Source organism: Dicentrarchus labrax, unplaced genomic scaffold (assembly GCF_905237075.1).
Source record: "Dicentrarchus labrax unplaced genomic scaffold, dlabrax2021, whole genome shotgun sequence".
Lineage (NCBI taxonomy): Eukaryota > Metazoa > Chordata > Actinopteri > Moronidae > Dicentrarchus > Dicentrarchus labrax.
In genome coordinates this window covers 58,767-72,246 of record NW_026136785.1, presented here as the reverse complement: position 1 = coordinate 72,246, position 13,480 = coordinate 58,767, and the positions used below count along the sequence as shown (strand labels likewise).

Below are 13,480 nucleotides of genomic sequence, written 5' to 3'. Positions count from 1 at the left end.
CACTGATATGCTGCACTGTCCTGTATCCTGGACATCTGACTTCATATTTCAAATAAATTGTCATCATTTTATACTGGGATGCAGAGAAGGCAGCCCTGGCAGCACAACCACCACAACCACCCCTGGACGCTGTTGGTCCCCAGGATGGACCCTCGGATGCTGACCTGCTCGCTGCCGCCATGGAGGTCGACCCGTGCAGGGATGCCCCATCAGCCGTGCCCCCCTTCTCTCTCTCCCAGCCACCGGAACGTCCCCTTCAGGACAACACCTGTGGGGAGAGGTCAGGCCCCGGCGCACAGGTATGCTCAGTGATGACATATTGTGTTGTAGTGTGTGTGTGTCTGTGTTCAGTACACTAACGGTCTGACACTGCTGTGTGTTTCAGCTGCTACCACGTGGCTGGAGGCTGACGCTCCCCGAAGAGCAGCACGACTGGGTGGGCCGGGCACTGTTCAGGAGGGCACCCAACGGGCAGGGTGTCCTCACATCTGAACTCCGCCTGTGGTGGCACCCACCAGGTGCCCGGCCCCTCTACACCCAGCCACCCGCCACAGCCCACCCCTTTTTCCAGAGTCCCTTTTTCCTGTGGGTGCCCTACAGGATGTGGGCGTACCACCTCCGCTGCCCCATCGTCGCCTGTGGGGGCAAGCTTGCGGGAGCTGGCCTCTACAAGACGGTGAGGAGGGTCTTGGACAGGAGCTGCTGGTACTTCATGGGCACGGAGTACCTGGAATGCAGCTCCTGTCACAAGAAGATGCCGGGATGGTCGCAGGACATCTTGGGACAGCTGGACATGGCCCATCGTGAGCAGTTTCCAGCAGTTCTCACGTACAAGTAAGTAATGTAAACAGTAACAGCAACAGTAATGTATTTCTGTGGTTTTCTCCAGTAACCTCTGATCACCTCTTTCCCCTCCCAGGTTGTCCTGCGACAGAGCTGTGATCGGGCTCATGAAGGAGCGCACTTTGGGCAACAGTGCGTCTCGCCTCCGTGCCTCTCTGGTGGAGCAGCACACCAGAGAGTGGATGGCGCGGTCGATGCTGTACCTTTCCGTGCTCCGCAAGCTTCGGGTACCGGGCGCTGCGCCGCTGGCGGCGTCGTCGCTCCCAACCATGCACCCGGTGCCCACAGTGCTCTGGCTCATCAACGTCTACGTCAGGGACGCCTTGACGAGGCTCGACGAGACGAGAGCCAGAGTCACTTCCATCTTTGGTGATCTTTTGAAGATGGACTCCACCAAGAAGGTAGGTTTTGTTATCCACCACAGCGTGCCGTGTACCCAGTGTAATGTTTGTTTTGTCATGTGTCTGAATGTTGTTGTGTTGCTGTGTCACACAGATCACCAAAAAGCTTGCGGGCGGTGCTGCCGGGACGGCCGCCTGGGTCACCAACGTCGGCAATGAGTACGGGCAGGTGCTCATGTCCGTCCTCACCGCAGCTGAGGGGGGCGGACTTGTCGACATGGCATGGTACCGCGAAGCCGGGAAGGCCCCTCCAAGGGTCCTGTACGTGGACCGGGACTGCTGTGCCACCGTGGGACAGTGTCAAACGTCCAAGCTGTTCCACGAGTGGCACGAGCTGGTCGTCAGGCTCGACGTGTGGCACCTCATGCGGCGTTTCGCCAGAGGGGTGACCACCGACAGCCACCAGCTCTACGGCCTCTTCATGGCGAGGCTCTCCTTCGCCATTTTTGAGTGGGACGCCGAAGACGTGTCCCGCCTGAGAGGAGCCAAGCAGTCCGAGGAGGGGAGGGACGCCCAGGAGGTCAAGCTGTCCGCCAAGGAGCTCGCCCGTCACTGCCGGCGCCGCACCAGGGGTGCAGTGGAGACGGAGCGGCTGGTCCAAGAGGTGCTGGACACCTTCTGGCACGTGACGGACAGCATGGGCGTCCCTTTGATCGACCGCGCCCGAATGGAGGAGATCTGGAGCACGCAGCGCCGACACCTCGACTGCATCCAGGACCCTGCGGGAGTGGACCTCTACACCAAGACGGGAGAGCTCACCAAAGGCGGGGTGAGGCTCCCCGTCTACCGGTGCGGCCGAGGCTCCACTTCCCTGGAATCGTTCCACCTGCACCTGTGCCGCTTCATCCCAGGTAAGTACATGTGTGGTTTACAACACAGACTCAATTATGTATTTGTGTGTTTATTTGTCCTCACACTAACTGTGTTGCTTTGTTTCTGCTTAGGACAATCTGCAAGTGATGTACACTTCCAGGTGTACCTGCTGGAGGGCCTGGTGCGGTGGAACGAGAATCGAGGGAGGACAGAGGTCGGCGCTGCGTTGCTACAGTGCCCAGCTGCGGCACAGCTTCGACCAGCTGACCCAAGAGCTTCTTGGGCTCACGCTGGTCGACACGTACACCATGCCCAGGGAGTACACAGGTAAGTCATAAATCTGTCTGAGGTAACGGTAACGTTTAACACCTGTCTTAGGTGTCTGTCATTTAACATCTGTGTCTCTGTGTGCCCACAGGGGAACTCATTGGGGTGGAGTACCTGTTCTCCCAGACGGGCGCTGTGCTGCAGAAGGACCTGGATGATCCTGACGCTGACGGGGGGGGCAGTGATGAAGAGTTCGAGGAGGAGGAACCAGAGGAGATTCGTCTCCTCGAACACCACAGCGCTCTCCTTCAGTCCTCAAACCTCACCCGCGTGGACCAAATGGAGGTGCAGCAGGCTGAGGAGGAGGAGGAGGAGGAGGAGGAGGAGGATGTTATCGGGCCAGGTGGAGGCAGCTACCAGCACGTCGTGGCCCTGGCCCAGGCCCTCGTGGAACTGCGCCACCGCCGCTACGTCACTCCCAGGCAAGCCAGAGAGATCACCGCTCTCTGGCTGAAGTTGAGTGATTGGGACAAGGCAGCGGTCAAATTCCCCCCCCCCCCGTCACCAGGGCCGGCTTGTCCAAGGCCGATTCCGGACCACCCAGCGGCACGCTCACATGCCAGGGGTGTGGATAGTGTGAAGCGGTAAGCAGTCACAATAAATTTCCAAGCTTTTTTTGGTTCTTGTCCTGTCCTGTCAGTCACTAATTAACTCACTGACTCACTCTCTCTCTCTCTCTCCTCTCTCTCTCTCTGTCTATGTAGTGCGGTCCTCGGCAAGGGGGCGGGAGCGGCGCAGTCTCCCGATGTGTCGAGTCTTGTGGAGGCTGTCCTGCTGGACCTCAGCATCCTCCACTGCAGCGAGGGCAGGAAGATTGCCGGGGTCTGGATTCCTCGCTGGGGTGCCGTCATGAGGGACTATCTAACAATTCGCGAGAATGTTTATAGTTGTGCAGCCCTCATGACGAGCACCCGCATCCAGCTATATGATGTCAATCGGCGGACCCTGACGCAATGGTAAGACCTGATCCTTTCTCTCACATCTGATTTGAAGTGGCACTGTGTGAGTGTGTGTGTGTGATGTCATGATTACTAATGTGCATTTGTTACATTCTGTTTTTTAAGGCACAACCAGAGGAGCAAGGCCATGATGAGGGACACCATCGCCATTGCAGTCCTGGGGCCCAGCACTCCCCAGACTGCAGCGGAGCCCCTGCCTGCCCCACCGACTGTGCTGCAGCAGCCTGAGCAGCCAGACCAGCCCCTCCAGCACCGCCTGCCCACGGACGCTTCTGGTCCTGGACCTCATCGTCGCCAGCTCCTCCACTGCCTCCTCCTCCTCCTCATCAGCCACCCCACAAGCCTCCAGCGCGGACGCCGTCCTGTCCACCAGCGTCAGCGCGGAGGCCGGTGACATCCCCTCCACAGCCACAGCTGCCACTGCTCCACCAGTGCCAAGGAACACCGCCTGGAGGCGCAAGCTCCAGGAGGAGAAAGAGCGTTGTGCCGGGAGCTGGGAGAACACTTAAAACCAGCAAAGAAGGTCTCCCACTTTAACTGCAGGCGCAGTGGCCAACCGAAGACGCGGGCGTTTGGCCACAGCCGCTACAAGAAGGAGACCTTCTGCTCCCGGGCCGAGGGGAAAGGGAGAACTGTGGAGCAGTGGCTGGCAGAGGTGAAGGGGCGTGATGGAGCAGCCCCCCCTGCCTGAGCGAACACTTCACTTTGTGTGTGTGTGTGTGTGAGTGAGTGATGAGGCGGCTCCCCCTCTCTGAACGAACGCTTTGTGTGTGTGTGTGTGTGTGTGTGTGTGTGTGTGTGTGTGTGTGTGTGTTGGGAGGGAGGGATTTGTAAATATTGTGTATATAGTGTATTTAGTTTGTCAATTATGTTTGCTAAATAAATATTGTGTATATAGTTGTCTTATATAAGATATTCCTTTATTTGTCCCACAATGGGGAAATTCCAATATATATCTATATAGTTGTATATTGCTGTCTTAATTGTTTTTGTTTTAAATAAACTTTTCTTTTTAAACCAATGCTTTCTCCTGCTTCTTTCGGTCTTTAAGAAATTAAATAAATATAGGGAAGACTAGGTATCTAGACTAGGTGCCTGATATCACTAAATTCCCACAGGTAACAGTCACACAATACATCATTCCCTCTCCTCACTTAAAACTAGGGTCAAGGGGTCAACCCAGGGTCAGGTTCAAAGGTTTACCTAGAGACTAGGTGAGAATGGGCCTCAAATGGACACTGTAAAACAACAGGGGGTGCTGAGGGTTTAGTTGGACAGAATGGAAGGCAGAAAAGCAACGCGGAAAACCAAACACGTCACTTCATTAGGTTTGTTAGAAATATACTTTGTTAAACTGCATCTGTGTTTCTATGTACCTTGACTAACAGAGTTCTGTATTGTATTTTTATTTAAGTGGACTACGACTGCACATCCTCCTCCTCCTCCTCCAGCTCCTCTCCTTGACGGCTTCAGGCAGCAGAGCCAGTGGCGGGGACCAGCAAGCCCACCCGTTGCACTGTGTACAGGCGCAAAATTAAAGCAGCAAAAGACAAAAAAGTCCTCCAAAGTACCAGGGGAAAGCCACAGCACAAACCTGGTGACCCCTGCAACATCCGTGGCCAAGCATGCACGGTGGATGGTGGCCACACTTACCTCAAGGGCCAATACTTTTGTGCTGTGGAAGAGGGCCCTGGAGGACGCACAGTGCAAGAGTAGATCAGGGAACAGCTTGGCCCTGGTGAGCTACAGAAGCTCCCCAGAACAACAGCCTGGAACCTCAAACAGAGGCATGAGAAACCAGAGAAACCAGGTGGGAAAGTGAGGAAGCCCCACAAACTGCGGATCTGCCAACTCTGTGGCCAGCCACAGCAGAAAGACTTTGGCCACAGCCAATATGGGGAGAGCACTTCTGTGCTTTCTATGAAGGGAAGACTGTGGAGCTGTGGCTGGCTGAGAAGAGTTTAAAAAGACATTAAAAGTTTTTTTTTTTTAAATATTTACTGTACTATTATCCAAGCACCTTATATGTTTCATCTGTTCACTGCACCTTATATTTTTTATTTTTAGTTTGCACTGCAATTATACTGGTTATTTATCCATTTTTTATATTGCATTCTATGTTGATTTTTTTGATATGTCTGTGTGTTGTTACTGTGTGTAATGCTGCTGCTACATTGCACTTTCCCAGCTTATCTATTATACATTTTGACCATTCCTAATAAATATTGAATTGATTAAAACCTTGTCATGTCTATTTAAATACTTTTTAACTTGACTTTTTAAACCTGGAGCCATTCAGGAGGCCAAAACGATACAAATATTAATGCACATTTAACAAAACAGGTCTCCTTGCTTTAAATGCGTGCAGGTGCCTTTAATTCGCCATATGATAAGTAACCATGTGCTCGGGATGACGTCGAACAACAGCTGAGAAAAGAAGCTTTTTCACACAAGCTGCCATTCTCTTCTGGAAGCACCTATCTGCCAGTTTCCACCTTAGGAAGCTTCACAGCGGTGACTTGTACATTATAGAGTGGTTTTCTGTGTTCCAAATGCAGTTACGCTTTTTCGACAAAAGAGGGCACACTTGACCACAGAATAATTCATTCTGGACTTGCAAAGCTTCACAGTGGCATAATTAAAGTGATGCATAAGTGGTTTGGTGTGGCTCTCTCACTTAGTTTGGCTGTAATGAACAAAAATATTAAAATTGACTTTTTTGCTTTTCCCATGTAATTCTGGCTTTTTCCTTTTTCACATGCAATTCTGTGGGACTTTGGTGTTTTTCCAACTAAGTGTGCTGAATGAGCTTCTCAGGCTGAGAAAACAAGCTTTTTCACACAAGCTGCCATTCTCTTCTGGAAGCACCTATCTGCCAGTTTCGACCTCAGGAAGCTTCACAGCGGCGACTTGTACATTATAGAGTGGTTTGGTGTGGCTCTCTCACTTAGTTTGGCTGTAATGGACAAAACTATTAAAAGTGACTTTTTAGCGTTTCCCATGTAATTCTGGCTTTTTCCTGTTTCACATGCAATCGAGCCCCGGACTGATTTCGCACTCTTGCTGGGGCAGGTGTATATAGTTGTTTGCAGTGTTGTGTGTGTGTGTTTTTTTTTAAAAGACATTGACTTTCCCCTCCACAAGGACCGGGACTTTGCCGCAGTGTGGAGGCTTTCTACCAACACCGGTCCACCCACCCTGCCACAACTCTTCTACAGCACAGTGACACTCTGCTTGGAAAAAAATGTGTGTCCCATTCACACCTGTATAACACGCTGTCATGCCTCTGTGCTGTTCTGATTCTATGCACTGACAAGTCTTATAGGCCTGCTGTGTGTCTGCTGCCTGTCATATGGTTTAAGGGGGGGAAATCATTGTGTGTCCCATTCACACCTGTATAACACGCTGTCATGCCTCTGTGCTGTTCTGATTCTATGCACTGACAAGTTTTTTTATTTTTTATATTTTGGACATGTGGGTATGTTCATTAATGTGATCACTGTTACATCAGTTACATCCAGTAGCTGCGACGCAAGATATCGGACTGCCATTTGTGCTGGTTCATCTGCTGTTGCCACTGGCTCTGTTGCTGCCAAAAAAATAAAAAGCCTTGTATGTACAGGTACTTCACACTGTAATGCCCCTGTGTTATGTATCCATGCATATCTGTGCTGAGCTCTTATACTATGTGTCTGCCTGCTGTGATTGCCTTGTGCCACTGCTCTGTTCTGCATCACCATTTATTATTATTATTATTATTATTATTATTATTATTGGATTGTAGTTTAAATAATCTATTTTGCTCTGTACTTCTGCTGTGTTTGATGTTGTTGTTGTGAAGATGCAGAACACAACAACAATATATTTAATTGATATTTATTTCACTGAAGAAAAAGGGGAAACAAATCATACACAGCATGTAACTTTAATTTATACATAAATAATTTATTTACCCTTTTTTACTGAGAATTGTATTTTATTTGTAAAGCCCTTTCCACACTGATATGCTGCACTGTCCTGTATCCTGGACATCTGACTTCATATTTCAAATAAATTGTCATCATTTTATACTGGTATCATTGTTCTCTTGTCCTATATCAAATTTAAAGCAATAAACACTGATGATACATATTCTCAATAAACACTGATGATACATATTCTCAATAAAATGAAGACACAGGAGATAAACCGTACTGTAAATGAAAAATCCATTTATTATTGCATTGCCTGGCCTTGGAAATATGCAAATTCATTATCATTTATAGACTCTATACAACGGTTCCAAGCATGTTTTAATCATTTTTTTATATTTAGAGAAGACATTTCGACGCTATGCACGCGTTTCGCAGTTTGCCTCCGTCGGGATTCGAACCGGCGAGCGGGAGTGCCGTTCCGCACGTCGACCGCGCGTCTTTTGCGCTCTAGTGCGCATGCGCGGGTGCCGACCAAAACAGAGAAGAACGCTGGGGGAGCGCCTCTGCTCTGGGACAGCCTTCGTCTCTGTACCTGTGTTCCACATAAATGTCCCCACCTACCGATTTCAGAGGCTATCATTGGCTCATGCTCAAATGGAACAGGCCAATGGGTGAAGGCCAGGTCAACCCCATTGGTCTGTTCCATTTGGGTGCTGTGCTGTGATTCGACAGCTCGCCGCATGTCCCGCCCACCCCCAAAGCCACAGCCACGGTCAGTGTCATTCATTCATTCGGACTGAGCGGCGTTTGAGTGAGCGGACGGACGGACATTCACACAATATTATAAGGTTAGACAAACTTTATTGTTTGTAAAATTATGTGCTACATTGAAAAGGCAGCTTATATATTATACAGTAATCAGTTAGCAGTGAAACAGCGAGCCAATGTAACGTTAGCGTAAGTTAGGACTGCCGCCGATGTCATTACCGATCGGTGAAATGTGTTTAAAATAATATTCCCATACTGGGTTTACTTGTTGAGACCTAGGATATTGTACTGCTATTGTGTGGAGTTGATATTTAAAGTTTAACTGTGCTTTAGATGCGTTAGCATATAAATCGCTATTAGCATGCTAAGCGTTGGAAATGAATGAGCATTTAGCCACTGCTGTGATGAGCTGACGATCTCTGGAAACGCTTTAAAAACGTGATGAGACAACTTGGCTCACTTCTTAAGACCCTTGGTATGCTGGTACAACGAGGTGGAGTCAAGTGTAAATATGGTTTAAATGTGTAAACAGACCAGCCGTGATTTTGCTAGCTAAAAACACGGAGGTGAATGAGGTCATTTTAGTTACTACTTTTCTGAGGGCTGGCGATCTCTCACAATGTATTTAATCTTTAAACAGACCTGATTATCTTCCTTAGACCCTGTAGATGTAGTTACTACAGTTTGAAGTCAAAATTCAAAGTGTAAATATGGTTTAAATGTGTAAACAGGACGCCTGATGTTGAATGTATGTTAATGAATGGGCACAGTATCATTGAGTACAGTAATAGACTGTCAGTAGGATGTAAACAGTGCATGTGTAGCAGATTACTGACTTAAATCTTATTTCTTGTCTTTCTAGAAAATGCAGCCTATTTTCCGCTTTGAGGCAAACCTTGACCTGACCCTGCGGGCCTCTCAGGAGGCGCTGGCCTTGAGCCGCCGCCAGAGGGGGGCCTCTGCCTCTGCCACTGCCCTGGTGGTGGTTAAGACCCCTGAGCTGGTGCGCTCTGAGGCAAGAGACAGGGTGGTGCAGAAGGGAGGTAACCCCACCGATCACCATCAGGTGCTGGCCGAGAGCGAGCTGCAGCTCGGCCAGTACCGTGGTCAGACGTTCCGGTGGCTGCTGGAGAATGACGTGGGATACGCAGTCACCATCTGTGTGTCCCACGAGGGAGAGAGAGACAAAGGGGGCACTAGTCAGCAGAATGCCCTCATGGTGCACAAAGACGCCCTCGTCTCCTACGCCAGGCTGTTCCCGCCGATGGTGGCAGCCATCGACAGGCGTAGGATGCTCGAGGGCAGTCCCCAGACCATGAGGGGCGTGGACGACACGCTGGTGGGGTTCGGTGTTCATAGTGACCTGACCTACAAGACCCTGTACGAGTCGACGGACCGTGAGCGGGCAAGGTAAGTTGTTTGTTTGTTTGTGTGTGTGTGTGTGTGTGTGTGTGTGTGTGTGTGTGTGTGTGTGTGTCTGTGTGTCTGTGTCTGTGTGTGTCTGTGTGTGTATCTGTGTCTGTCTGTGTGTGTATGTCTGTGTGTGTGCGTGACTTTTTTACCCATTGCATTTCTGTTCTCTTTTTTAGCTATGTACAGTTTGTGAGGCAGGCGGCACCCACAGCCAAAGCGTCCAGGTTGGTGGACTTAAAAAAATATGTGCAGGCCCGGGATGCAGAGAAGGCAGCCCTGGCAGCACAACCACCACAACCACCCCTGGACGCTGTTGGTCCCCAGGATGGACCCTCGGATGCTGACCTGCTCGCTGCCGCCATGGAGGTCGACCCGTGCAGGGATGCCCCATCAGCCGTGCCCCCCCTCTCTCTCTCTCCCAGCCACCGGAACGTCCCCTTCAGGACAACACCTGTGGGGAGAGGTCAGGCCCCGGCGCACAGGTATGCTCAGTGATGACATATTGTGTTGTAGTGTGTGTGTGTCTGTGTTCAGTACACTAACGGTCTGACACTGCTGTGTGTTTCAGCTGCTACCACGTGGCTGGAGGCTGACGCTCCCCGAAGAGCAGCACGACTGGGTGGGCAGGGCACTGTTCAGGAGGGCACCCAACGGGCAGGGTGTCCTCACATCTGAACTCCGCCTGTGGTGGCACCCACCAGGTGCCCGGCCCCTCTACACCCAGCCACCCGCCACAGCCCACCCCTTTTTCCAGAGTCCCTTTTTCCTGTGGGTGCCCTACAGGATGTGGGCGTACCACCTCCGCTGCCCCATCGTCGCCTGTGGGGGCAAGCTTGCGGGAGCTGGCCTCTACAAGACGGTGAGGAGGGTCTTGGACAGGAGCTGCTGGTACTTCATGGGCACGGAGTACCTGGAATGCAGCTCCTGTCACAAGAAGATGCCGGGATGGTCGCAGGACATCTTGGGACAGCTGGACATGGCCCATCGTGAGCAGTTTCCAGCAGTTCTCACGTACAAGTAAGTAATGTAAACAGTAACAGCAACAGTAATGTATTTCTGTGGTTTTCTCCAGTAACCTCTGATCACCTCTTTCCCCTCCCAGGTTGTCCTGCGACAGAGCTGTGATCGGGCTCATGAAGGAGCGCACTTTGGGCAACAGTGCGTCTCGCCTCCGTGCCTCTCTGGTGGAGCAGCACACCAGAGAGTGGATGGCGCGGTCGATGCTGTACCTTTCCGTGCTCCGCAAGCTTCGGGTACCGGGCGCTGCGCCGCTGGCGGCGTCGTCGCTCCCAACCATGCACCCGGTGCCCACAGTGCTCTGGCTCATCAACGTCTACGTCAGGGACGCCTTGACGAGGCTCGACGAGACGAGAGCCAGAGTCACTTCCATCTTTGGTGATCTTTTGAAGATGGACTCCACCAAGAAGGTAGGTTTTGTTATCCACCACAGCGTGCCGTGTACCCAGTGTAATGTTTGTTTTGTCATGTGTCTGAATGTTGTTGTGTTGCTGTGTCACACAGATCACCAAAAAGCTTGCGGGCGGTGCTGCCGGGACGGCCGCCTGGGTCACCAACTTCGGCAATGAGTACGGGCAGGTGCTCATGTCCGTCCTCACCGCAGCTGAGGGGGGCGGACTTGTCGACATGGCATGGTACCGCGAAGCCGGGAAGGCCCCTCCAAGGGTCCTGTACGTGGACCGGGACTGCTGTGCCACCGTGGGACAGTGTCAAACGTCCAAGCTGTTCCACGAGTGGCACGAGCTGGTCGTCAGGCTCGACGTGTGGCACCTCATGCGGCGTTTCGCCAGAGGGGTGACCACCGACAGCCACCAGCTCTACGGCCTCTTCATGGCGAGGCTCTCCTTCGCCATTTTTGAGTGGAACGCCGAAGACGTGTCCCGCCTGAGAGGAGCCAAGCAGTCCGAGGAGGGGAGGGACGCCCAGGAGGTCAAGCTGTCCGCCAAGGAGCTCGCCCGTCACTGCCGGCGCCGCACCAGGGGTGCAGTGGAGACGGAGCGGCTGGTCCAAGAGGTGCTGGACACCTTCTGGCACGTGACGGACAGCATGGGCGTCCCTTTGATCGACCGCGCCCGAATGGAGGAGATCTGGAGCACGCAGCGCCGACACCTCGACTGCATCCAGGACCCTGCGGGAGTGGACCTCTACACCAAGACGGGAGAGCTCACCAAAGGCGGGGGTGAGGCTCCCCGTCTACCGGTGCGGCCGAGGCTCCACTTCCCTGGAATCGTTCCACCTGCACCTGTGCCGCTTCATCCCAGGTAAGTACATGTGTGGTTTACAACACAGACTCAATTATGTATTTGTGTGTTTATTTGTTCTCACACTAACTGTGTTGCTTTGTTTCTGCTTAGGACAATCTGCAAGTGATGTACACTTCCAGGTGTACCTGCTGGAGGGCCTGGTGCGGTGGAACGAGAATCGAGGGAGGACAGAGGTCGGCGCTGCGTTGCTACAGTGCCCAGCTGCAGCACAGCTTCAACCAGCTGACCCAAGAGCTTCTTGGGCTCACGCTGGTCGACACGTACACCATGCCCAGGGAGTACACAGGTAAGTCATAAATCTGTCTGAGGTAACGGTAACGTTTAACACCTGTCTTAGGTGTCTGTCATTTAACATCTGTGTCTCTGTGTGCCCACAGGGGAACTCATTGGGGTGGAGTACCTGTTCTCCCAGACGGGCGCTGTGCTGCAGAAGGACCTGGATGATCCTGACGCTCCAGGAGGGACTGATGAGGACGAAGCCGGGGGGGGTGGGGGGGCAGTGATGAAGAGTTCGAGGAGGAGGAACCAGAGGAGATTCGTCTCCTCGAACACCACAGCGCTCTCCTTCAGTCCTCAAACCTCACCCGCGTGGACCAAATGGAGGTGCAGCAGGCTGTGGAGGAGGAGGAGGAGGAGGAGGAGGAGGAGGATGTTATCGGGCCAGGTGGAGGCAGCTACCAGCACGTCGTGGCCCTGGCCCAGGCCCTCGTGGAACTGCGCCACCGCCGCTACGTCACTCCCAGGCAAGCCAGAGAGATCACCGCTCTCTGGCTGAAGTTGAGTGATTGGGACAAGGCAGCGGTCAAATTCCCCCCCCCGTCACCAGGGCCGGCTTGTCCAAGGCCGATTCCGGACCACCCAGCGGCACGCTCACATGCCAGGGGTGTGGATAGTGTGAAGTGGTAAGCAGTCACAATAAATTTCCAAGCTTTTTTTGGTTCTTGTCCTGTCCTGTCAGTCACTAATTAACTCACTGACTCACTCTCTCTCTCTCTCTCTCTCTCCCTCTCTCTCTCTCTGTCTATGTAGTGCGGTCCTGGGCAAGGGGGCGGGAGCGGCGCAGTCTCCCGATGTGTCGAGGCTTGTGGAGGCTGTCCTGCTGGACTTCAGCATCCTCCACTGCAGCGAGGGCAGGAAGATTGCCGGGGTCTGGATTCCTCGCTGGGGTGCCGTCATGAGGGACTATCTAACAATTCGCGAGAATGTTTATAGTTGTGCAGCCCTCATGACGAGCACCCGCATCCAGCTATATGATGTCAATCGGCGGACCCTGACGCAATGGTAAGACCTGATCCTTTCTCTCACATCTGATTTGAAGTGGCACTGTGTGAGTGTGTGTGTGTGATGTCATGATTACTAATGTGCATTTGTTACATTCTGTTTTTTAAGGCACAACCAGAGGAGCAAGGCCATGATGAGGGACACCATCACCATTGCAGTCCTGGGGCCCAGCACTCCCCAGACTGCAGCGGAGCCCCTGCCTGCCCCACCAACTGTGCTGCAGCAGCCTGAGCAGCCAGACCAGCCCCTCCAGCACCGCCTGCCCACGGACGCTTCTGGTCCTGGACCTCATCGTCGCCAGCTCCTCCACTGCCTACTCCTCCTCCTCATCAGCCACCCCACAAGCCTCCAGCGCGGACGCCGTCCTGTCCACCAGCGTCAGCGCGGAGGCCGGTGACATCCCCTCCACAGCCACAGCTGCCACTGCTCCACCAGTGCCAAGGAACACCGCCTGGAGGCGCAAGCTCCAGGAGGAGAAA

The 13,480-nt window shown here is 52.7% G+C and overlaps 1 protein-coding gene across 1 annotated transcript; it reads left to right on the top strand.

Moving 5' to 3' along the window:
* The first annotated feature begins 979 nt into the window (after positions 1-979).
* On the top strand, positions 980-12,178 carry LOC127359843 (uncharacterized). Its single transcript, XM_051394093.1, has 4 exons — positions 980-1,244; positions 1,339-2,095; positions 2,189-2,384; positions 12,098-12,178. Exons 1-4 carry the CDS (start codon positions 1,026-1,028, stop codon positions 12,162-12,164), a joined length of 1,239 nt encoding a protein of 412 aa, XP_051250053.1. The 5' UTR covers positions 980-1,025; the 3' UTR covers positions 12,165-12,178.
* The last annotated feature ends 1,302 nt before the right edge of the window (positions 12,179-13,480 follow it).

Coding starts and splice junctions, on each gene's coding strand:
- LOC127359843 (XM_051394093.1), top strand. CDS start 1,026: ATGGCGCGGTCGATGCTGTACCTTTCCGTGCTCCGCAAGCTTCGGGTA. Junction 1,245..1,338: donor AGATGGACTCCACCAAGAAG/GTAGGTTTTGTT, acceptor TGTGTCACACAG/ATCACCAAAAAGCTTGCGGG. Junction 2,096..2,188: donor CCTGTGCCGCTTCATCCCAG/GTAAGTACATGT, acceptor GTTTCTGCTTAG/GACAATCTGCAAGTGATGTA.